Source organism: Galeopterus variegatus, unplaced genomic scaffold (assembly GCF_000696425.1).
Source record: "Galeopterus variegatus unplaced genomic scaffold, G_variegatus-3.0.2 Scaffold206, whole genome shotgun sequence".
Taxonomy (NCBI): domain Eukaryota; kingdom Metazoa; phylum Chordata; class Mammalia; order Dermoptera; family Cynocephalidae; genus Galeopterus; species Galeopterus variegatus.
This window is the reverse complement of record NW_007726317.1, coordinates 328109-352752: the sequence shown is the minus strand read 5'-3', so window position 1 is coordinate 352752 and position 24644 is coordinate 328109. Positions and strand designations below refer to the sequence as shown.

Here is a 24644-nt window from a genome sequence, read left to right as displayed (position 1 = left end):
TCATTTGACATGTACTGTGTTTAACTACACTCCTAGAGATTTCTTTCTTCCTAATGATCTAGGTCAAGGTCCCAATTTTTCATTTCTGATTTGCCTTGTGAGTGGTATCACAAGCAATACTCCTATGGACAGGATGGGCTATGTAAACTGCATGGCCCAGCGCAAAATGAAAATGTGGGGCTCCTGGTTGAAGAATGTTTAACAATTGCAACACAATGACAGCAGAACATTAAACCAAGCTCGGAGCTCCCTTAAGCACAGGGCCCTATGCAACTGCACAGGTCCCACCTTGACAAGGCCGACCTCATTTGTGGAACAGGACTTTGGCAAAAGACAGCCTGCTGCCCCCTCCTTTCTCCCCAGCCCAACAGAGGTCTCAGTCAAGTCAACACTGCAGAATGAACGTAAGATGTCTCCCCATGGACGGAATCTATTCAATGTACTGAGGTCCCAAGAAGAATTGATCAACAATGTGCACTTTAAAAATTACCATTCACTTTCTTACATAGGTTGTATTGCAAGGCTTATCTAAAAGTGTTTTGTCTTCTTTCTAGAGGATTCCACAAAGCAAGGTTTTCCATCCAAAGGTTGACATAACCCAGGTGAAGAGTTTAGTTTTAATGGGGATGGGAGGACAAATTTTGAATATTGATAATGGTAGAACAGCCTACTGGCAATTTAGTCCTTAATGCCATATTTTTAAAATGTCTTCCTCTATGTCTTTTGCTTTTTAAATCGCTTCCTGCTCAAATACCTTCCCTTGCATCAGCCACGCACCAGGCATAGATTTGACCTCTGATTCTCAATGGGCCACCTTGCCGTGAAGGGACTCCATCTGGTTTTGCAGTGTAGGTGATTTGGAAGGCTGGGGAGGTGCTCTTTAGAGGGTGCCCTTCTCTTCTAAGCACAGTTATGCTCTGTCAGTTCTGAGCTGGTGAACGATACAATAGTAATTACAGTAATGGCAGTATTTGCCCATGAAGGGATCAACCATCTTTCAGAAGTGAGCTTCGGCTGAGGCTGAGCTGTAGAAAAGTCATCTTTCCTTTTAGTACATGGTGTTTCTACAGACTTGGTCTTCAGAGACTTAGAATAAAGCATAGAGGTGAACAAATAGAAAAAGAAAAGCTCCTTCCATTTCCCCTTTCCCCCAGGAAATAAATATAAGATACCTTTCGAAGATACTTGGAAAAAAAACTATAATTAAGGCAAAATTAGTTTGTTAAGTCTGAGTTTTTCTGAGCTATGGATTGCTTTGTATATTATCAAACAACACAGAAAGAATTGTTCAAGTATATGAGCCTATCTTGATTTTTGGTCATTTAGAGAGGGCTGGAAGATTGTAATATTACCTACTCTCAATAAAATAGTACATCCTTTCTCTTTTCTTGGTAGTGAATTTGTAGGGATAAACAACCCTACAAATTGTTTGGCCTATTATATGTCACAGAGATTTTTCTATAGCCTGTCTAGACTCCAGACAATAGGCAAGACTGGCCTATAGCTGCAGACATTTCTATGGTCTGTAATATCACTTAGAAAAGTAAGGGCAATAACACAAAAATGAAAACCAGCCTGACCTGCCAGTACGATAGTAGAAATATGAGAATAACAACACTTTACAATTCAGAAATGATGATAGCATCCCAGAAAGAAGCTTTAGCAGCCATATATCAGCCAAAGAAACTTTTGTAAAATCATTTATACTCTCAAAATGTGAGTCATATTCAAGTAATTCTGTCCATAAGGTATAAAATCATTTTATTGCAGAAAATTCTGTTTATATGTCATGTTGTGTTTTCTTATCACATAGAGATGTTGCATGTGTTTGTGTGTGTGTGTGTATAAAGTATTTAAGTCACCATAAAGATTTTTTTAAATGCCTTTAAAAAAATAAACTAGATTGTTAAACTATTCTGTCTTTCAGCCCTCTTGGGATACAACAAACAGGGATAAAATCATGTTGCGTATATCTTAAGAGTTAAAGGGCATTGTGTCTATGCAAAGGAGGTAGAGAAAAGAGTTTTAAAACCTCATCTATTTTCTGACATTTCTTCTCTGAGCACGTCTTCACATCTATTTCTCTCTCACAATTACACTTGCTACAAACAAAAGAGAGGAGAGAGAGAGAGAGAGAGAGAAAGAGAGAGAGAGAGAAAGAAAGAGGGGTAGATAGGTAAGGAAGGAAGAGAAACATAAAGAAAGAAAAAGAAAGAAACCTTGTTTGTTTCTTTACGTTTTTCTTTGGTTCCTTTTTTATTTTTTAGGAAATGACCCAATGAAGAATATTTATTTTTGTTATTTAGTGTTATTTTGATGAAATAAAAGATGAAAAAGATTCATTAAATGTAAAGAATACTCATTGAAGAAAATATTGCCATAAATCTATTGGCAATATTTCTGACTCAAAGGGTATTCTCTTTTCCAGAGACTCTAGACAACATCAATAGTCACCAGACTATTTGCATCTTCAGCACTGGGGCCAACGTTAACACAGTCTTTGTCACTGTTGGAATGACTCAGCTTGTGGCATCAGTAACAGTCCAAGAGGTGTCTAATGAGATATACAACATGTAGTAAAACCAAGAAATTCTTCTAGTTTTACTTCAGATAACCCTGATCTCTAAAATCATTCAGTGTGTCTTTGGTTGAATTTTAAAAAACACCATCTAGATTGTTTCCACATAATCAACTGTACCGTATAACAGCATATAATATGTCATCAAAAGTTTCATTATAGAATAAACCATCTAGGATTGCCAAATTTATAGAATGTTGATTGATGAAACCATAAAGAACCCTTCTCAGTGTGATCAGCTAAACCTCTCCACCAGGCACTCATAGAGTACTTTCTAGATCTAGGATATTATGCATACAAATGTTGATATATTTTCTCTCCCTGGAATGCAAATGTTAGAGTTGTATTATGACAAAATAACATTACATAACACCTTTATTTTGTTTTGCTTGAAAGTTCTATATATTCTTTGTCTTTAAGGAAAATATTCTTTAACCTCACCAGAAACGATGGTTTTTGTCAATAATTTCTCATATAGTAAAAATAAACATGTAAGCTTAAATATAACTGATTGATAATGTAATATTAAATAAAGGTAGTACAAAATTTCAAGGAGATTTTTTCTGAAATAAAGATGTAGTTTTTTTTTCCTTTCATATGTGCCATGATATTCAGGGATACATTACACATCATGTAATAAGACATACCAGGGAGGTACATATGTCATATAATAACTTTGAATACCATGAAAATGGTACAAAGTTCTGATTAACCTCAGCGTTTTTAATTGGCTACACTTTAATTAAAGAGAAATAGTATACATTTTAATTGAGCACACTGACTACAACTTGACTTTTCCAAGTAAACAACAAATTCCAAATTCAAAGTTAGCATGATGAACTTGGCAAACTCTTCATTCTCATGAAATTGGTGGGAAGTGCCGTGCTTCCTCACAGGATAGCTGGGAATTCTATAGTATTTTAAAAGGAACCTGGATCATTAACTAAAGTGTCCTGTGCACAGAGACAAAAGACCAAATTAGGCCCTAAGGAAGTCTCACCAAACTCCCACTGAAGTCAATGGAAATTTGCAAACGCACTTGAGAGGGTTCTTGTGGCCCACAAGGTCTTGCCAGTAATTTCACTAGGTCTTTAAAGTACATACACAAGTTAACAACAACAACAACAACCACAACACCACAAACAAACACGCACCTCTCCAACATCGTAGATCCAAATACGGCCTTCTGAGTCCCCAACGGCAACTTCTTTGCCAGCTTGAGCCCAACGAACACGGTTTAGGGCGGATGCCCCTTCAATAGCCACACTTGCTGTTGGAACCTGCCAAAGGGGTTACGACAGAAAAAAAGAATCTCTGAATATGAATTTAAATATACGCATTTACAATGATATGTTTAAGTGGATGAGTCATCACTGCCTTCATGTGCATGAAGTAATATACATCCCTCGTGCAGAGGTAAAAAGGATTCATTGTTCCTAAATCATATGCTCCGCTGAATTAAGGGGTAGAGAGAAGAGACACTTCAACAAAAAAGAAAAGGAGTGAGAGTCTTTTTCCACAGTCACTGGGCAGTGAGTGAGATAAATATTTCTTCGGATTATGCCAGGTGTACATCCCACATACAAACACAGTAGCTAAATGTGATACTTCATCATCAGGTCATCATTTATGGATTGATGGAGAAAGAGATTTCAGGATTTACCAAGATTAAGGACACTATAAAAGGCAGGAAGGGGGGTGTGTGGTGGAATAAATGTCATATTAATATGAGTCTTCAGGGAAAAAAAAAAACATATATATTGATCCATCAAACCTCACTGGGGAAGGAATGATCAGAAGAAAAGCAAGCATGTAGGTAAAAAACTACAAAAACCTCGAATTCTCCTTTCTCTCTTTTTCCCCCTGTTTTCTTCCCCCCCGGCAGTACTAGGGTATAGAAAGTGGTCCATAACTTTGGCCATGTCCCCAGAATGATATCCTTGATAAAATGTAGCCAACTGCTTTCAGGAAATGCCTTATATCCTTTAATAAACACCCCAAATCTGAAAACACTGATGATCATAATAATAATTATTATTAAAGTGAACTGGAGGTGCTGAAATGGAACCTATGGTATTTGTTACAAGAACCTTAGTAATTGGAAAGACAATTTTTAGTGTGTCTACCTTTTTTCCATCATCAGTTATGTTAACTCCTGTCTTCAAGATTGGAAGTTTATAACTGACATAAAGATCAGACCTCCTGAGCCTTCTACAAAAATGTTGAATAGGAAATGACAATAGGCCATTAAGAAATAAAAAGATAAATGTTAAAACAAAACAAAAAATGGTGAAAAGAGGACCACCAAGATTATCTTATGCCACTGTTTAAGACCATGCCTAATCAACATGTTGCATTCGGATGGAAACACGACATGTAGTGTGACTTAGCACCCCCGGCATTGTGTTATTCAGGGAATTGAAACCATCTGTTTATATGAAATTATTGACCCGATACCCATCTTTAAAATAGCAATAAAAACTCCATCATATGTAAGAATCTATGTTTAAACTTAATCTTGAAATCAATAAAAATTCTTTCACCCGCTTAAATCATTGTATGTCAATTGAGAGCAAAAATGTAAAACAAAAGTCCCCAGCTCATTTATTTTTAAAAAATACACAATTGCTACAATAAAGGTACCTGCTGTGCAGGCTAGAGTCTGAATTTTTAACCAAACCTTTCAAAGGCTGAAACAATGTGAATTTAGATGGACCATAATTCTGTCAATACACTTTATTATTAGTGCACTGCTCAGAAAACATATCCATGACACAGCTATAGAGTTTTCAGAATTAATTTTTAACATGATAATTTAGAAGGATCACACAATACAGAGTTCTTACTTAGTTCTATTACCTAATTCTATTCAATATCAGATTTTATCTATGAACAATCTCAGAAATTGAATAAAATATTTAATCTTAGTATGAATATAACAAAAATTTAATCACTCAAAATAAACTGACCTTTTGATACATTTAAATAATGCCTAATACATTTTTAAGCATTTTATTTATTTGGAATATAAGTAATATAACAAACTGAAACACTGTTTTAAATATTTAAAAGTACTATCTTTTTATAGATATTATAAATGGTAAAAAAAAACCCGATTTCAGTCTGTAGTAAGTGGTAAAAAATTAGTAAATGGATGAAGAAATGACAAAATACATTTTTATTAATTTGATCAGTAATGACCTTTCAAAAGTTGATGAATTTATAATAAAAATAATCCATATGTTCTCTCTGTTGCTCTCTTATTTTATACTTCAGTTTCACAAATATTTTTACATTTTTTAGGGCTCAATTATTTTAATTGCAAAGGAGATATACTCAGCATAAATTACTACAGTAAGCAGTAGAAATGTGTAATACTAAGGTAGGTAAATACAAACTATTCTTCCATGGGAGGGAGCAGCTGGGATAACTTGATCTAAAAACAGTAATTTGAACAACAACAAAACAACAAAACACACTAATGTACTGAGACTTCAGGTTCTTTTCTTTTTTTCTTTCTTTCTTTCTTTTTTTTTTTTTTTTTACAAATCTAATTTCTAATTGGAGAAATATTTGAAAAATCTTGTTTGCCTCACTGGAAGGCAAAAATGATTTGAGGGTTTTAAAAACTGTTTAGTTCATTACTGTATGTAAATCAGATTCAATATGTCTCTACTACCGTTGTAAAAGCAGAGTTATGTTTACCACAAAACTAAACAGTTTGCATGACCAGTAATAATTTTTTTTTTTAAAAAACGTTAGCTATAAAATTCTTATGTAGTTGCCTTGATACCTCGAGAAAGAGAAGGGGAAAAATTACATTTGGCAATGTTGAGACATTACTTTCATTTTACCTAAAAAAAAAAAAAAAAGATTAAAAACAACAACCACAAAACCAACAGTTCCATAAGAATTATTGAGTTTATGGAACACTCGTTTCCTTTGTATGGACTGTAGTTGAGTATCACTTGAATATCACCCCCACTAAAGCCTGATTTCTTCTAAGTCAACCTGGAATATGTTGGTTTTTTGGTTACTTTAAGTGAATGAGTTTCTTCTAGCAAATAGAAGCAATAGGATTTTAATCAACAGTGATGAAAGACTTTGGGAAACCCTTACAAGGTAGGGTTATAACATCTTTCTATTAAAAGCAATAATGCTAAATATTTCAACATCCAAAATGATGGGCATTTCACGTATTCATGCCTTTTGATTATTTTCAAAGATTCTTCACTACATAACTCGTATCCTTGTCACACAGTTCTTATGGCTAAGAGGAAAAATAGACAAATTGAAAGATTTTTAAAAGATAACTATTTGGCAGCGGTTATAGGTGTATATACCCTTGATGATACGACTCAATAATAACACCTGAAGGATACTTCCCAGCCCCCTCCCACAAAAAAAAAAAAAAATACTAAGGGAGCCTGCTCCTCTTCATATCCCCCAGCTGTAGGATTCCTAATTAAAAAGGCTGAGCTGTTTCCTGCTCAAAACACTTCAAAAGACCTTTCTCTTGTTCTCCACTTGACATATAGTCTGCAGCACTTGCCCCTCTTACCTGTCCATTCTTATGTATGGAGAGCTTCCCTGAATCAGAAACCAGAAAATGATAGAGACCATTTTATAAAATTTAAGGACATTTTATATATATATATTTTAAAAACCAAATCAAAAAATACGAGTAACTGAATTAACACCTCAATAATTTTGAGATTGTAAAAAAGGAACTATGTACACAGCATAATTTAAAAAACATAAATGTATATAGTATTAATTATTATCAACTTGTGAACTACTCTGAATATGACACGTTAAAATCTCGTTTCTTTATTTTTTTAAACTGAGTTTGATATACAGATTCAAAGTTAGAGACCATTGTAAAAGTCTGCCTTTGAGTTCACTTAGACAAAGAATATTTTCCTTGGTAAAAAATCGAATGGATGATAGATCTAAACAATAAGATAGTCACAACTGAATCACCTTTTATAGATTAAAAATAGAAACCGTACAAATATAAAATATTGACAAATAACCCTTTTAAAAAGCCCAATCTAAAATCAGCGTCCACACAAGCTTACTTGTTTGCCAATAAAGTTATTTCAGTACTGCTCTGAAAAATGCCTGTGTGTCCTTTCCTGTAGAGAAAGGCGTGGACACATACCGTTTTGCTCTTTGCAAAAAAGGGTCACTAATTGTCCTGGATCTGCCACAGTTTAAGGATGAAGTGAGATTAAGTAATTTTTGGCCCATGCATCTGCCAATTCCCTTCAGGGTAGTCAAGACTGGGGGGCCGGCAGTCCTGCTGCAGATGGAGGGTCCGTCCAAAAAAGGCCCCTTTGGAGGAAGAGGGAGAGTCTGCGAGGGCCGACTGCGCCCCCCTCCCAGCCCTCGGGCCCGGGCGCCTGCGCCGCCGCTCACCTCGGTGTCATTGTTGAGGTTCCAGAGGTCCAAGCGACCCATCCCGTCCACGCAGGCAAAGAGCGCGGGATGCACGGGGGACCACATGACATCGTACACATAGTCTGCATTGTCTTCAAAGGAGTAGAGCGGCTTGTTGTGCTGTAAAGCAGAGAGACCGTGAAGACTTTGTGGCGCTGCTGCTGCCTCGGGCTGTCTAGAGAGCCTAATTAAAAACTTTGCACATTCACAAAGTGTCATAAAACTTCCCGAGATGAAAGTCCTGGAGAAGGTGAACCGGAGCTTTAATGTGACTAGAACTGTCCAGTGGCATAAATAAATACCGGGGGGACTGTGAAGGGGCTGGGGGCTGGGACGGGCGGGGGGAGGCGGTTTCAGACACAGTCGTAGGAGACATTCCAGACAGGTGGACGGGACTGCCCATTAGTGTGGAATCTGGCCGGGCAGCCCTCTGCGAGGCGCTGGGAGCCTACCCCGGCCGTGGTCTGCCCGGCTGGGACCCGCGGGGAGGCTCCGGAGCCCCGGCGGGCCGGCCGCCGCGAACCTCTGCATTGAAGGCAACCCCTGCCACCTCGTGGTCCTCGTCTGCAGCTGCAACGGCGGCGGCTGCTTCCAGTCCAACTCCAGGCCGAATTCCTACCCAGCCGTTCCTTTGCGGCGGGGAATGGGGACACGCATTTTTAAAGGGATGATAGCTCTTCTACGAGGTGAAATTTTCACGATCCTAAGACCCTAGTCTCTCTCTATAGGCAGTTCACCCAAACCAGGTGGACGCGCGTGGCTTGTTGTAGTACCCCTGGACCACCATGGAAAAAGAATCATATTTTCTAGATCACCCAGTATTTCCGAGAGCCCTAAAATTGGTGTTCTGGGGGGAAATGCGTTAACATATCCCCATTGCATACAAATGCTTCCACTTTCGAAGGATACAATAAATTTAAATGGCACTCTTGATTTCTAGTGAATATTGTCACATCAAAATAGCACAGAAGTCAGAGGCAAGTTTGAAAGTACACCAGAAATAAAACGTAATTGGACTTCATGAATTATTCATTCCATCTGGCTTGTCTTATTCTAATTTCTGCATAATGGCTTTACTAATCCCTGATCAATTAATGTAAAGTGAAATTTAAATGATAATGAAAGCCCTAGAGATAAAAGAAATTAAGTATTCTTATATCCTCTGACAGAAATCTAAACAATGGGAGTTTTTTTTTTTTTTTTTCCCCAATGTCTTCTTCATCCAGTCAGCTGTCTGTACTGTCTTCATGGGTTCGACTGAATGCCTGTACAGGCCACAGTAATAAGATGGAGAAAAGATAACATACAATATGAACAATCAAATGGTTTCTGCATTGAATGTTCAAAGAACGTATCTGTACGGAATTAGCTCCAAATATTAAAGCAAACTCCCAAAATGTACTGTTAGTGAATGTGGAGTGCAGGAAGTACATGTGCTGAAAGCAAAATCAGTGTGAAAACAATAAAACTTCTGTAACCTAAATCTAATGCAAAAATTTGTTAAGGTAGTGACTGTAAGTGATTTTCTCTCTCCATGAATTCTTTTGCTTTGATATATAAAAATCAGTGCTTAGAAGTGAACAAAATTTTAATACATTAAAGCAACACAGAAGATTTTAGATGGGCCATTGTGTGTATGTGTGTGTATGTGATGTGACTTATCTTTAATTCAAAAAGTATCTCATAGGGATATAATTTGAAAAAAAATATGGCATTGATATCAAAAAGAATTAACTGGACATTGGTTTTACAGTTTTGTATTTTATTGTTCTATATTTTTAATGCCAAAATATGTATTGTATACCACGTTTGCAATATGATTTAAAGCCAGCATTATTTGCTTATTGGCTACTTAATGTAGCTTCTTTTCTTCCTCTCACTCTTTGGACTAGGTGATTCAAACTACTTTCTCCAGAATACCTGAATATTCAGTAACACCTGGAAATAGTACGATTGTATCATTTTTCCTTATATTTTTTAAAAACAGTGTGGACTAGCTGGTCCTTTACTACCACTTGTGAATATTAAATTCTAACTGTTAGTAAATATTCCCACTGAAAATTCTTGATTTTAGAACTAGCCAGCCACTATTTGTTAAAGACCACGAGTAACACATTCTTCTTAAAGTCAAAGACTGGTAAAGACTTAAAAAGATGCTTAAAAAATTCAGTTCTCAGTATCCTCTCTCATTAACCCAGCTGATAATATATTTTCAGATGTAGAGGTCTAGATAAAGATATATACATACAGACGTACAATAAACACACAATACATCTGTAATCCTTATTTTGATCAATTAAAGACCACCCAGCTTTAAACAGTCATTTTTTAAAGAGTTGATTTTATTTGATACATTAACCCTTAATAAATTATCCTGTTAATCTCTAGTGTTGTTTCTTTCCTTTTTTCTTTTAGCAGTTTCTTTGAGAAATTTAGTCAAAATTGTAGTATATCCTGGAGACTTCACTTTTTAAACATCTGGAAATAACTGCTATTGTTCATGTTACCAAAATCCAAATTTCTCATGTTTAATAGTGTTGATTGAAATGCTGTTATTCTCTAGAGCCATTCTCCAACTTCTTTATCACCCTTCACCCCAACACTAAATCTTTTATTATAAAAGTCACTGTTAAGTAATTCTAGGCTACGTATGTGCATATTTGGGAGAAGGAAGGAGGGCTTATACTTTCACAGGCTTAGTTTAACCTTAATAAATTCACAGGTTGGGAAAGTCTTGATCAGGATTAACTGAACTCATTATCAGGGTACCAAGTGGGTGGATATCTATGAACCACTAGTTCCCAAGTATCACATAGGCATAAGCTACAGGGATAGGTGAATGTCACTTCTATAGCAGTGCTATTTTGAATATTAATTGTACTTTTTTCAAGAAAGGGATTTTTATCATTCTGTTTTGTTTGGGCTGAAATTGTAATAGCTGAAAATTTTAAATAGCTGAAAACCCTATTTAAAACCTGTCTCAAATGTTTAATAGAAAAAATTTTATGGTAAACACATATATCATGAAATATTAGCATTTTCATAAAAGCAATCAAAAGCATCAGGAAGTCCTAGAGATTCTATTTCTGAATTTGTGAAACATAAATTTCTGGATCCACAAAGGTATTATAGTTTGTTAGTGCATTACCACTGATTTTAGAATACTACAAGTTTTAAAAATGTGGAGAGTGTGGGGGCAAATTTGACTTATGATTTTGAGGAAGAATACTGTAATATCATTTGTATATACTAAAGCCACAGAAGCTTCATAACTTTAAATATTTACTCTGCAAAGTACTCAAGGCCATTTAGTAAACTAAATATTGTTCCACAGCATGTTACTGTAGAAAGCGTTTTCAAAACAATCAAATTTCACTAGACAAAGCCCCTTCACCTATGTGTTTCCTTTCCTAATGCCATGTTCAGCATCAGCAAAGTGTTGAAGAAAAAAGGAAAAGAAAAACTGCACCATTACACAACCTACTGCATGTATGGTACATGCCAATGAAATAGAGCTGAGATGCCCTGTGTTTCAGTCAAGTTTCCAAGGCTGTTCCAAAAATGCTAAAGTATCCAGACACAGCCCAGCTTGATTTTAATACTGACTCTCAAACAGAACGGAGAAGCAGGCTACCAGTCACCTCCCAGACAGATGTGAAGGGCAGGGAAGGGTAAATTGTTGGGTGTTTGTTGTGTGCCTGACTCTATACACATTGTCTAATTTAATCCGCATAAAATCTCTGTATAGTAGGCGGTATTTACAGAAAAGAAAATTATAGTTCAGGAAAGTTAGTAACTTTCCCAAGGCCACGAAGGTTGTTAAGTGGTGGAGTCGGGTTTGGTTCTTAGGCTTTCCTAGTTGTTAAACATATTCTCTATTCGCTGCAACCATATGGTACTTCTATAAAACATAGCAATGGTCTTCAGTCCTCAGAGAAAAAAACGATAGATCTGTTACCTCTACTCGTTACTTGCCTGTTCAATTCAACCAATATTTACTAAGCACACACTATATAACTCATAGACATAGCTAAAGATATTGCAGTCAAAATGTTTATTTCATTTCCTGAGCCTGTTATTAACGCTCCTGAGATGTTACCCATACATTTGCAGGAGTCTTTAGCATCTTGTGAGAGAAATAGAAATATTTTTTCTGCTGCAAGCTAGAAATAGGATGGGAATAGCCCTTTAGCCAGCAGAGATTAACAGCAGGCCATGCACTGGAGAGCAGAATAAAATGATGTTAGAAGCCAAAGATCTGGGATTCAGTTCATTGGATGTCTGTGTGACTTTGGGTGACAAACTATAATTTTATATTTTCTGAAAGATGGGGATAATAAAGGTATCATGGATCAGAAAAGGTGATGGGAGAAAGTAGGAAAACTAAAGACCTTGGGAAACTTAACTTAACAGGCTTGGATCTTAGTTTTCTCATCTATAAGATGGAAGCTGGACCTCAAGGTTTTTTATTAGCTTTGTGATTCGGACTGTCCTATTATGTGCTTTTTTACCCTGAGGCAAGAATTGAATGGAATAAAGGATACGAAAGTTTTTCTAAAGTGCTATTTAAAAGTAAATGTTATAATTAGAGCCATCTTCCTTGATGTTTTGTGGAATTCATATCATAGTGATTTTTTTCTTCCTTTGCATTTCATTAAAACATACATATGAAAATATACCAGAGTGGTTTTTAATAAAAAAATTTAAATTATGAAAGTAATAATAGACCTTCTATTTGATTAACTGGAGAAGGAATAAAGAATATTACATTCACATAAGAGAGGCCGGTAGTGAAATCTGTTAAAAAATGAAAATTTACAACATCCATCAACGTTTTACAATAAAGACTTGATTTCTAGAACTGAGCTTTGATTTTATAAGTATACTTCTGAAAATGAATAGACCTGCATATTTTCCCAATCAGTTAACTATAAAATGATTTCACAAGAGATGAGTTTCTGTTTCTGATGTCAGATATGTACCAAAGTCACATCTAGAGATATTGTGATTATTTTCCTCTAAGTTATTTATTTTCTTCTTATCAGGCACCTCTAGGCATCCCAATAGGATTTAGTGTTTTGAAGGCTGCTGAATAGGAAGATTTGTGTTAAAATGTCTCCTAACACCTCCAAACACTGTGGTTCTTGAGGTTGCATTAGTTTCTAAATGATCAGCTTTCAAAGCAGACTTAGTAGAAAATTTCTTTTGAAGGGGAGGGGTATTGTGGTAGGGGGTACTACATGGGTAGGTGAGGGAAGGGGCAGAAAACTAATAGTAGAATTTCTAAGTTGTATTTCTGAGATAAAAGGAAAATAAATAGAATCTTACCTTGAAAACTATGTCCAGTTGGGAAAAAATGGTGACCAAAATAATAAACAATGAGTAATAAGAAAATGTCTTTCAAAAATTGCCATGTGGGTTCCTATGAAGTAATTAAAATAAATCACCAGCCAGTTCTTCCAGGAAACACTAAAATGTGAGACCACAATATCACTTCAAAAAAAACACCAAAAGACCCCAAATTTTGGGATCACACAAAAATGGATGCCTCTACCATAAAAACAAAGTGCTTAAACAAACAAATAAACCAAAATTCACAAGTCAAACCAATCCAAACCAAAAAACCAACTCTCTTGGCCTAAGAGAGGTGTTGCAAGTTTGGTACTATCATTGGAAAACTTTATTTGCAACTTTACTTGAGATCCTTCTAATGCACAAAGTACCCTGCATTGATCTTATTTTCTGTGGCTAATATTAAAACAATACTTAAGATACCTAAATGACATCTTTACCTGTCTCTATCATGATCAGAAATTCAAAATCAGACATAAACTTTTTGGATGAGCTATTCTCAACAGAATATGTATGGGGGTCTATTTACTGTTTGTGTGCATTAGCTAAAAATACGTAAGGCCTTTAATTCGAATTAGTTAATTTGAAACAATTCGAAAGAAGATTATGGAAATCCAGGAATTTAGCATTTACCTCCCTATAAATGTAGAAGTTTTGCTAAATATGTACTGAAGCCACATGAAAGGTGTCTTTGTTTCACTGCCTTCCTTCCTCTACTGCCTATTTGCATGGAAGAATCCTCCTAATCCAGGAGGCGCCACCAATAAAGAGGCTAATTATCCATATAAAAGAATGTATACATATTCACAGGTTTTGACTAGTATTTGAGTGTTTAAAGCCATGAAAAAAGCTACAAGCTTTGCTTGATTCATAAAAAGAGTATTCCCACACTGACATGATTTTTATGAATATCAGCTCCACCTAAAGGTTCTCCTTTAAAACTGGCATTTTAATAGCATAAGTCTATGTAGAACCATTGTGCAAATACTAAGCAAGCAGGGATGCTATTTTGAATTGCCTCTTACATTCATCTCAACTGCTGTGGCTCTTTTGGTATGTTCTGTTTTCTTGCTTGTTTGGGTCAAGGCAGGGCAGAGAGGGTCATTATGTCTCCAAAGCTCAGTGGTACAATTGAGGTGGCTGATCTCCCGACTGATATTCTCTTTCTGGACTGATATTTTCTCTCTGAAAGATCACGTGGCAATAGAAGGAGGCAAACAGGTTTAAAAGAGCCTCTCTTTGGTGGCTACTGCCTCAACTCTATTTCTATCATGGCTGAGGGCTTCATATCCAACATGATATTTGTTAGACAAAGAAGCATTCTATATATCTATGATGGTCAGGTTCATTAGAGACTGTATTAGGAGGCTGGAGGAAAGAGGTGGACACTGGTATTAAGGATTAAGGGATGCAGAGGGATCAGAATGGACTGGATCTAGAAGCAGCTGGACATGTGGTTGCATCAGTGCCTTGAAGCCTCGAAAAGTTAGAAGAATAAGCACGTAAAATGGTATTTGCAGGCTTGAGTTATGTTTATTTATTACCTATTTAATATCAAATTATACAACTGCATTTTACTAGTGGGTGGGTTTAATGTTAAAATATTTCCACTCCAGTCCTTAAACTGCCAACCTCTACTGTAGCATCTGGCTTGAAAACTGTGTAACTGATATACAGAAATTAAATATACATATATAATTAAACATATATAAAATTCTTTTTAAAAAGGTTTTAAAAATATCAAATACAAGCAGATCTTTGGACTACACCTTGATTCCTCTCATACTTATTTCTCAAATGTTCAGATTAACATTTGCCAGTACCCAGAGCTAATCGGACATTAGTAATTGCAATACATTTAGCAAATAAACATTTAGACACATTTTATTTCCTTTCAAGAAGTCATACACCCAAATGCCCAGATTTGTCCTGTTAGTTTCGCTTCTTGCATCAACAACTGACATACATGTATATATGTATATATGTACATATATATATGAAAGGCACACTTTCAAAGAGTCAGGGTGAGTTTTTGTTGTTTTTTTTTTTTTTTTTTTGGTTTTTCTGCGGTCTTGTGTCTTCCGGTGTTTAACGCAACATATCTTTCATATCATATCTAATGTTAGTGTAACTGATACTTATTTTAATGGTGGAGAGAATCTGCATGGAGAATCCCAAAGAGCAGAAGTTCAAAATATTCTATTCAAATGTAAAATATATCTGATATGCTTCCTGATTTGCAACAAACTTGCTTAACTTATTCTGTTTCACCTGAGCCAAATTCAAATTAATTTCTATTCAAAAAGTAAAGATGAGCTAAACATGAAGCAAAGTGATTCAGGACATTGGAATTGACTAAGGAAAATTACCTAGTATTACTTATGAGTCCTAAACAATTTGCAGGGTTGAGAGGTCACAGGAGGTTGGTCAAGATGGACCCACACTGATTTGGTCCAAACACAGCTACTTCGGGGAAAAAGATGTTTTAATTTATTTCCCAACATTAGACATAAAATGCAGGTTAGAACAGGGAGATGGGGATAGGGGTATCTTTGAATCTCATAATAATTGTGACTGTTATTCTCATTCTGTCTCTATTTCTCTCTCCTCTCTAACATTATTGTTTAGCAGGAGAAGGTTGGGGAAGGCAACCCGTCTGCTACATCATTACAATGAAAAGGCAAACATTTCCACTGTGGTTAAAGGGGCAAAAGAAAAGATTCACCAAGCCCTTACTTCTTGCACAATGGTAAAGCCCGGTCAGCTGGATGAATTTTAAGTCTTAAAAGTGTTTGTACTTACATGAATTATTCACACATGTCTATATAAATATTTAACAGCATAGGCATGTGTTGGTGGGTGAATGTTTAGGAGGGGGGTGGAGTAGAGGTGGAGGTAAAAGGACAGGAAATATGAACACAGGCCAAGTCTGGAGGTGACTTTATGATTACATTCTTGTGGTTTCTTTCAAAGTTGAAGTATTCTCCCTGGGTGAGCTTAAAAAAGGAACTAAAAAAAAGGTGGTGGGGAGAAAAGAATTTGATGATGGCACAGATAGTTTTATTGAAAGCCAATTTTAACGTTTGCTATCTTATGTTAAGAAGGGAAGGGAAGGGGGAGTGAAAATGGGGATAAGAGAAGAAGAAAAATAAGTCAGACACCACCTGAATACCATGTTTATCAGAAAGGCAGCCAACAGGGCTTTGGGGTTGCGGAAAAAAATGCAGTCTGTTATCCGGTAAGTGTTACTGACGGCAAACTATTGATTTTGTTAATCCTCTTGCCTGTTTTAAGTATTATGCTTAGGTACTGTAATAACTGAAACTCTGACTTTTGATTTTTATTGTTTTTTATTTCCTGATATTTTGAAAATATTTAACAAAATATATTTAACAAAATGCTGGCAGAAATAGATATGCTAAAGGCCCTTTGTTAGAATTATGTTGTTTTAGAAGATGTTTCCATCTTAGTTTAAAATAACCTAACTAGACTGGCTGGGTAGCTCAGTTGGTTAGAGCATGGTGCTCTTAACACCAAGGTCCAGGGTTTGATTCCTGTATTCACCAGCCACCAAAGGATAAATAAATACATGATCTAACTTACTTTGACAAAGCATATATTTCACTTAGGATATCCAAGAGTATTAATCCATCAACGATGATTTATTAAGGACTTAACATATGCTTTCTATTTCACGCAGTTGATAAAAATGCAAGATCTAACTCTGTTCTCAAGCACTAACTATCCAGGTAGGAAAATGAGAATCATGAAATAATAAAAGAAGAATATCGCTTATTTAGGGATCTATTTTCTCACTTTGTTCCAAAAGGATTATGGCGTCTTACAAGTTAAATATACTGCAAAACTAAGAACAAACACACAACAGAGAGTTCTAAAGAAGGCAGGTAGAATAGATAGCTATTACCAGGATCCTGAGATAAGCTGATTATTACAATCTGATACTGAAATAGCTCCAAATTTCCTGATAATTAAGACAAAAAGGAAAACGTATCATATCACAAGGAGGTATATAGATTTCACCATCAGAAGAAAGGAAGATTATAAATTCCTCCTCAAAGACAAATTCCTGGGAAAAACTCAAGGAGGAATTTACCATGTCTGCGAATCTCTGGAAAATAGACTGGCTCTCTTGCCTTGTTTACACCAAAGAAAGAGAACAAGCATGTAGCCAGGTGCTAAATTCTGTAGCACAGGTGCCAGAGGAATTTGAAGACTGGGGGCGGTGGTGGTGTGTTAGTGGTTACCATGGTCTGATGTGGTCAAGGAGGGTATTATCTAGAACAGGTGAGGGGACCTGCCTGAAAAGATGCATAGACTTTGATAGACGGTAAAGAAGACAGTCAAGGAGAAGAAAGCAAAACAAGCAAAACCCTAGCTATGCAAGTCAGAATGGCATTCTCAGATGCATGTAAGGTGAGAGGGGGGGACAGCCTTGTGGACTCTGAGGATTTGTCTTAGGAATAATAGAAATAAAATGATAACAATTTTAGTTTGGCTAGGGCAGGGTGTGGGGCATGTTATGAAAAGTCTTTAGTATATAGTTAAATACTTTTTGATGCAATGAGTTATTAACGTATTAAATGTGCATCGCTAAATGTGCTATGTGTTAAATAGATTGAGACATTTAACATTCATGAGAGTGTTTTCAGCCTTTCTAGGGTGGATGACTGGATGATGACTACCATTAATTGAGTAGAAAATGGAAGAAATAGAGTAGGGAAGGAAGATCTGATTTGTATTTTAAACATGCTGCATTTGAGTCTCTGGAGGTGACACTCATGTTAAGTTGACAGTGAACTGAAAGAGAGGGCAGGTCTGGAATTGAAAGAGAGGGCAGGTTTGAAGACCATGCAAAGGAACCATCCATAGGAGATACTAAGGGAAAGAAAAGAGTAGGGAGGAAAAAGAAAAAGGACTGTGCGAGAACTTTTGAAAAAGCGTACCAGGAAAGTGAAGGAGAAACAACCAGTAGAGAGGAGTAAGACCAACCAGGAGAACGTAGCCAGGCTGGAGAGCCCTGCGGGAATGAGTGGTGGACACTGCGATGAGATGAGTACTTAGCGATTGCATTTAGTGATTCAGAGTTCAGCAATGGCCTTGGAGAGCGAAGTGTCAGAAGACTAATGGGGTAGTTTGAGGAGAGGTTGGGAAATGTGGTAGTAGTCAGTGTGATGCATGTTGGCTCTTCAAATGACTTGCAAGCTAACTCAAATGTGAGAACATGGTTGTGCTACTTTAAGCCAACCTATCAAATCACCCACTACCAAGTTCTAAGTGGATCCTAATATTTCCATTGATGTTTGTGTCCAGGGACCTTTTATTCCCCCTCCATTTGGATGTAACATCCTTGATGTTCTGGACCATTTCTTATGTGCATTTACATCTCAAGCACTTGGTGTAGAGCCAGGCAAATGGAAGGCAGACAAGATGTATTGAAAATGAATGATGAAGCAGGCAGCCCCAGGTCCAGTTCCATTTCTGCCCGACACCTGTCAACACAGCTTGAGTCTTCTTCTGCTTCTCTGGGCTTTGGATTCTTTCTTAGACTCCCCAGGGCTAATCCTCTACTTCCTCTGATGGATTTTTGATTTGGCATCCTCCTTGGGTTAACTCTTATGCTTCTAGCATGCTAATTTGGTTCAGAACCTTTCCCCTCAGTCTGGTGCCTTGAGACCTAACCTCTGATGAAGGTCATGGTTGCTGCCCAGTCATGGCAAAGATTTCAGTCTGTTTGTGCACCATGGGGAAGGAACCAGAATCAGGGGACTGTTCTTCAGCAGGAAAGTTATATGAAATACAGTAATAAAAAAATAGGCCACTAGTGAGTTGGACAGTAGGAAATCTAGCCAGGAATTTCCTGTGTACCACAGGAACAAGGCAATGGGAATTAAATGTCTGATGAATTTTATCTCACTTAAAATTTTACCTGCCTTCTATTTTCCAGGCTCTATGACAAGTTCTTGATATATAAATCCATGTAAGAAATAGTCCAGAACATCAAGGATGTTACATATAAATGGAGGAAGAGTAAAAGGGCCCTAGACACAAACACCAATGGAAATATTAGGATCCGCTTAGAATTTGGTTGTTTATCCTTTGACTTAAAGCATCAGTATGTATGTGAAATACATAAATTTCAGTTGGTGAGAGAGAGCAATTAACATATCTTTCCACGGAATACTCTTGTATGTTTATTCGTCTGAGGAAGAACAGTGATGCCTGGAAAGGGAAGAATGGTGCATGATCTATAAAGAAGCCTGAACTCAAGCCAGCACTGCACAGCAACTAGATGTCCTGCACCAGTTAGTAAACGTGTTCTGAAGATGGTGATCATGATGAAATCGTCTTAGGAATTCAGCATCAGCAAAGTCACTTCTCAGGTTAGCCACATTGTATCAACTGTTCCTGCTACTTTTCCTCAACATGCACAGGGCTTTCAGGGTTCTGCTGCCCCTGGGAGTCAACCTTGAAGGGATGGGAGCCCTGCAGGTAATAAGACGAGGGGATGGGTGATGAAAAGGCCTCATGGGAAGCTCATTAATTTTAACTTTTTTTTTTTGCCCATAACTGAAGGTCAATTGTAGAAATGAAATAGCTTTAGCTCTTATGGGCAGAATTATGTCCCCCTCTCAAAATTCATATGTTAATATCCTAACCCCCAGTACCTCAGAATGGGACTGTACTTGGAGATAAGGCCTTTAGAGAGGTAATGAAGTTTAAATGAGGTCTTATGGGTGGGGTCTAATCCAATATGACTGGTGTCTTTATAAGAAGAAAAGATCAGGACACAGACACATACAATCAGAGGACCACTTGAAGACACAGGGAGAGAATGTCCATCCACAAGCTGAGGAGAAAGGCACTCAGAAGAAACCAACCCTGATGACACCTTGATCTTGTATTTCTAGCCTCCAGAACTGTGAGGAAACACATTTCTGTGGTCTAAGGCACCCAATCTGTAGGACTTTATTACAGCAGCCCTAGCAAACTAATACAGCACTCACAGGAGGAGACAAAAAAAGACTCAATTTTTTCTCTTGGCCTCTAATGCATACCCGCATGGATAAATTTACCTATGATTCTGCATTTGTGAAGTTGTTCCTGAGAGTGCAAGACAGAATGCTGTTTTCAAGCAGCTACTTCTTTCCAAATGCATTCCTTTGCAATCAGCAAAGAAGGCTCCACCATGGGCTCCCCTGTGCCTTCCATTGAAAGGGACAGGTTGGTTGCCTGTAATAAATATAATAAATATGCCACTCTTTGGAGACAGCAGAGCCTCTTTTTAATGTTCAGCTTAGCTTTAAATCATAGCCATAGTTCTGTGGTGTTCTTGAGACAACTGGGACAAGTATGGATGGAGAGGGGACAGCTACGTGGAAGTCAGTGCTATCTCAATACAAACAGGTCAAGCCATCCCAGATATCCAACTAAACTTGAACCAGAACTTACAATTCTGTTAAATTCAGTCAGTCACTTTTACCTAAAGGCAGAGCTATTTTTCTCTGAAACAGAAGTCTTCTGCACTTGAATTTAGTTTATTTTGGTTTAATTTTGTCACCCTATGCAGACTCAGCCTTGACTTCCCTTCTTTTAGAAAAGGTGGTCAGAGGGTGGGATGCAGGGCAGTGTAAAGGCAAGACAGACGGGCATGGAAGGGGAGGCAGATGTAGACAGGGGTCCTAAAGCTGAAACCCTCCCATCCAGGAGTTGGGATTAACCTTTAAACTCAGGAGCAGCCCCTTCTGCTGAGCTCTCTTTCTCAGCCGCCTTAAAGGCTAATAATCACTGCTGAATAGGTTCCTGAGGTTGGAAAAATTTCAAAAAATTTTTGAATACATTTCTACAGGTCTCTTCTCTTAACAATAGGATCTATCAAACAGCAGGAGAAAGATCTGTTTCAAAGCACCGACAGGAGATCAGAAGAATGTGTTTGATTGCCAAAGTGACTAATTTATTTTTACAGAGTATTAATGATGCTACAATAACTAATATCTATAGCCTGGTTTTGACAGTTTACCGCAAGGGTTCCCATTGTTTAAAAAAAAGAAAAGAAAAGAAAGTATGAAAGAAAGAGCATGTTTTATTTTGCTACATTTCCATTTGTTAACAAAACTCCTCATAAGCAAAACCAGAGGTCATTAGCAAACAACCAAAACATGCCTGTCTCCAGAAGAATACAATCCCTTCATCATTTAAAATACAGCTGTGCCGAAAACCCGAATCATGACAAATCCTTAACATGAAAAATTCAGTGCAGACTTGAAACCACCTGACTTTACTTCGGTTTGTGCTCCTTAAAATTACCTAGAAAATACCATAATCTTCTCTTCGTGTGGCTGGATGTGGGCCAGGGCCCTGGCTCCAGAGGCAAAGGGCAAAACTAAAAATCATGTCTCAACAGACAGCTCCACCCTCTCTCCCAAGTCCACTTGGCCTCGTGACAAAAAGTGAGGTCTAAAGCACATTCATCCAGGGCCTGGGTTTTGGGCCAAAACTCAAGACTCTTATAGGACAAAAAAAATGAAATCCAAAGTGTTATCACTTGCCTTAAGAAGTCAAATGGGTTGAAATGAATGTACCGCATATGGTGAATAGTCCATATTTGGAATTTAATAAGGAGCCAATAGAATTGTACTAAAACATAGCTTTTTGATTCTGAGAAGGGTCATTAGTGGAGATTTTAAATTCCAAAATGATTTTTGATAATTTGGGGTGTGTGTGTGTATTTGTGTGCGTGGGTGTGAGAGACAGAGAGACAGAGAGGGTGAGAGAGACGAGAGGCTCTCTTTCCGTACCAAATTAAACAAACACTTAGAAAGTGAAGGGCTAGTTATAGAGAGTATGTGAGGGCACAGGGACTTCATTGTGGGGGCCTGCTTGCCTGGCACGGGTGCCCGTCAACTGTGGCTAAGCCTCCCAGTGTCCTTCATTCTCCTTCACCAAAAGCTCTAACCCTTCCCAACGCCCATCCACTCTGACACCTCCCACTCTCTCTCACGCTTTGGATGGGTGAGAGCCAGGAGGGACTGTCAAGCAATTTTTGCCCCTTACCGAGCTATTGACAGGCTCAGTACAAAAAGCTACATTGAGAAAGTGTCTCCGTGCCACAGATCCCACAGCCAGCACTCTAACAAGACAGTCTGGGGCTCCCACTGGGAGCAGCTCAGTGCTGAAATGTCAGGACCAGCCATTCCAAGTGTGTTTTCCCCTTGTCCCCTAATCAAAACCCTCTGTTCCAGCCAGTCAGCTGCATTCATAATCTCCTCTGCACACAGAATCCATTCTGGTTTCCAGGCCTTTGTTTATGCTGCTTTCTACCATAGGAGAATGTATTACTCTGTCTCCTTCTTGCACACCATTCAATCCTGACATCCCGATCAAGCCCGGCCCCACTCCACAGCCCCCTATCAGACACCTGCAGAATGCATGGGGATGTCTCCTTCCCTGGCCTCAGCCACTGTTTCCTGAACCTCTTTTCAGGTGCTCACTCTTGGGGCTGCCTGGAGCCTGTCTTATGTGGTTATATTTAAACATACTCTTACTTCATTACTGAAGTGTCATTTAGTTTTCCACATAGAGCAGGGTATTTTCTTAAGCTTTATTTTTTAGAGAAGTTTTAGGTTCACAGCAAAATTGAGCAGAAGGTAGAGATTTCCCACTTACCCCTGCCTGCCCCACAATGCACAGCCTACCCCACTATCAACATCCCAACCACGGTGGTGCATTTGTTCCCACTAATGACCCTACTGACTGACACGTCATTATCACCCAGAGTTCAGGTTAGGGTTCAACTCTTGGTGTTGTACATTCTTACAGGTTTGGGCAAAATATGTAACGGCACTTATCTACTGTTACAGCATCATACAAAGTATTTCCACTGACCTAAAAATCCTCTGTGAAAACAAGATTTTCAAAGAATCCTGGAGGGCCGTGGGCTTCATTCTTGAGAGGTGGGATGTCTATGAGTTCTCTAAGAGAAACATTATTTTTATGTCTTTCTTTAGGTAAAAGTCAAAAAAGTATGTAAGCACGCTGGGGATCATCTGGATACTGCTATCTTATAACCAGGCCTGCAGGAGTGACAGACAGGGGAAAAAAATCCACACTGAGGAACTATGAGTACGAAATGATGCATTTGTGCCAGCAAAGGGCATTCTTGGAGCCGTCACACAGCATAGTGTCATGCGGGTGGCTGAACTGGGACAAGGCTGCACCATGGAAGTCAGCGCAATAGTCACTCTGTGAACATGCTTCAGTTTCAGCAAAACAACACTAGTCCCATTCAGTTAATTTGGTTCATTTACATGGTATTGTTTAGGGGTGCATTTAATTTGCGAACGTTGGGGAGGGCTGTAAAATTCTTTGAAGTATAAGGCATAGCACACGGTGGCTTTTCATTACCCTTTTGAACAGAAACCAAGAGGCTTACTAGGCTAACAACGCCATGTATTAGCTGACTCCCGATTACCTTTTCATCCTGCCCCTCTACTTTTCCTGCATACATGGGGGCCTCTGTCCTGTTTTTCAGATAAGCCGAGTCAAATTTGCTCCTGTTTCACAGACTCTCGCATTTGCTCCCTCTGCCTATGCCTTTCCCCCATCTTCACAGGACTAACTACTCTTCATTATTCAGGTCTGCCCAAGTGTCCCCTCAGAGAAGACTGCCCTAGTTATCCATCTAAGATAGCTCTCCCAAACCCCATCACTATACCTCTAACCCTGCTTCATTTTCTTTGTAACTTCCATTACTATCTAGTATTTGTTATGCAGTCAATCCTCATTCATAGATTCTGTTATTTGCAAATTCTCCTACTCTCAAAAATTTATTTGTGACGCCCCCCAAAATCAATATTTCAAGGTCATTCACAGCTAAGCACAGAGTGGCAAAAAAAACTGGGTCACCTGATGTGCCCACATCCTGAGCTGAGATGGAATAAGGCTTCTTGTTTCAGCTGTCATACTGTAAACACGTGTTCTGTTCATGGTTGCTGTGGATTGATTAAATTGTGTCTCCCAAAGTCCATATATTAGAATCTTAATTCCTCAACTGTAACTGTTGAGGGTGGGAAATCCTATTACAGTAATTGAAAGGTGGAGCCTTGAAGAAGTAATTAGATTGTAGGACTATGCCATAGTGAATGGATTAATAATGGTGTTCAGGGGCGTGCTTCTGAGAGTTTTGATTGCTTTTCCAAGTGGTGCTGGTGTGTACATGTCTTCACGCACAGCTCCTTCCATGGCTTTTAGAGCC

At 37.9% G+C, this 24644-nt stretch overlaps 1 protein-coding gene across 1 annotated transcript in view; it reads right to left on the bottom strand.

Annotated features, from left to right (window-relative positions):
• The window catches only part of DYNC1I1 (dynein, cytoplasmic 1, intermediate chain 1), a 312180-nt gene that overhangs the window by 13981 nt on the left and 273555 nt on the right, over positions 1–24644 (bottom strand). Inside the window, exons 15-16 of the mRNA XM_008565819.1 lie at positions 8000–8140; positions 3733–3858 (exon numbers count right to left, since the gene is read on the bottom strand). Of these exons, the coding sequence (XP_008564041.1) occupies positions 3733–3858; positions 8000–8140 (267 nt within the window). The remainder of the gene's footprint in view (positions 1–3732; positions 3859–7999; positions 8141–24644) is intronic.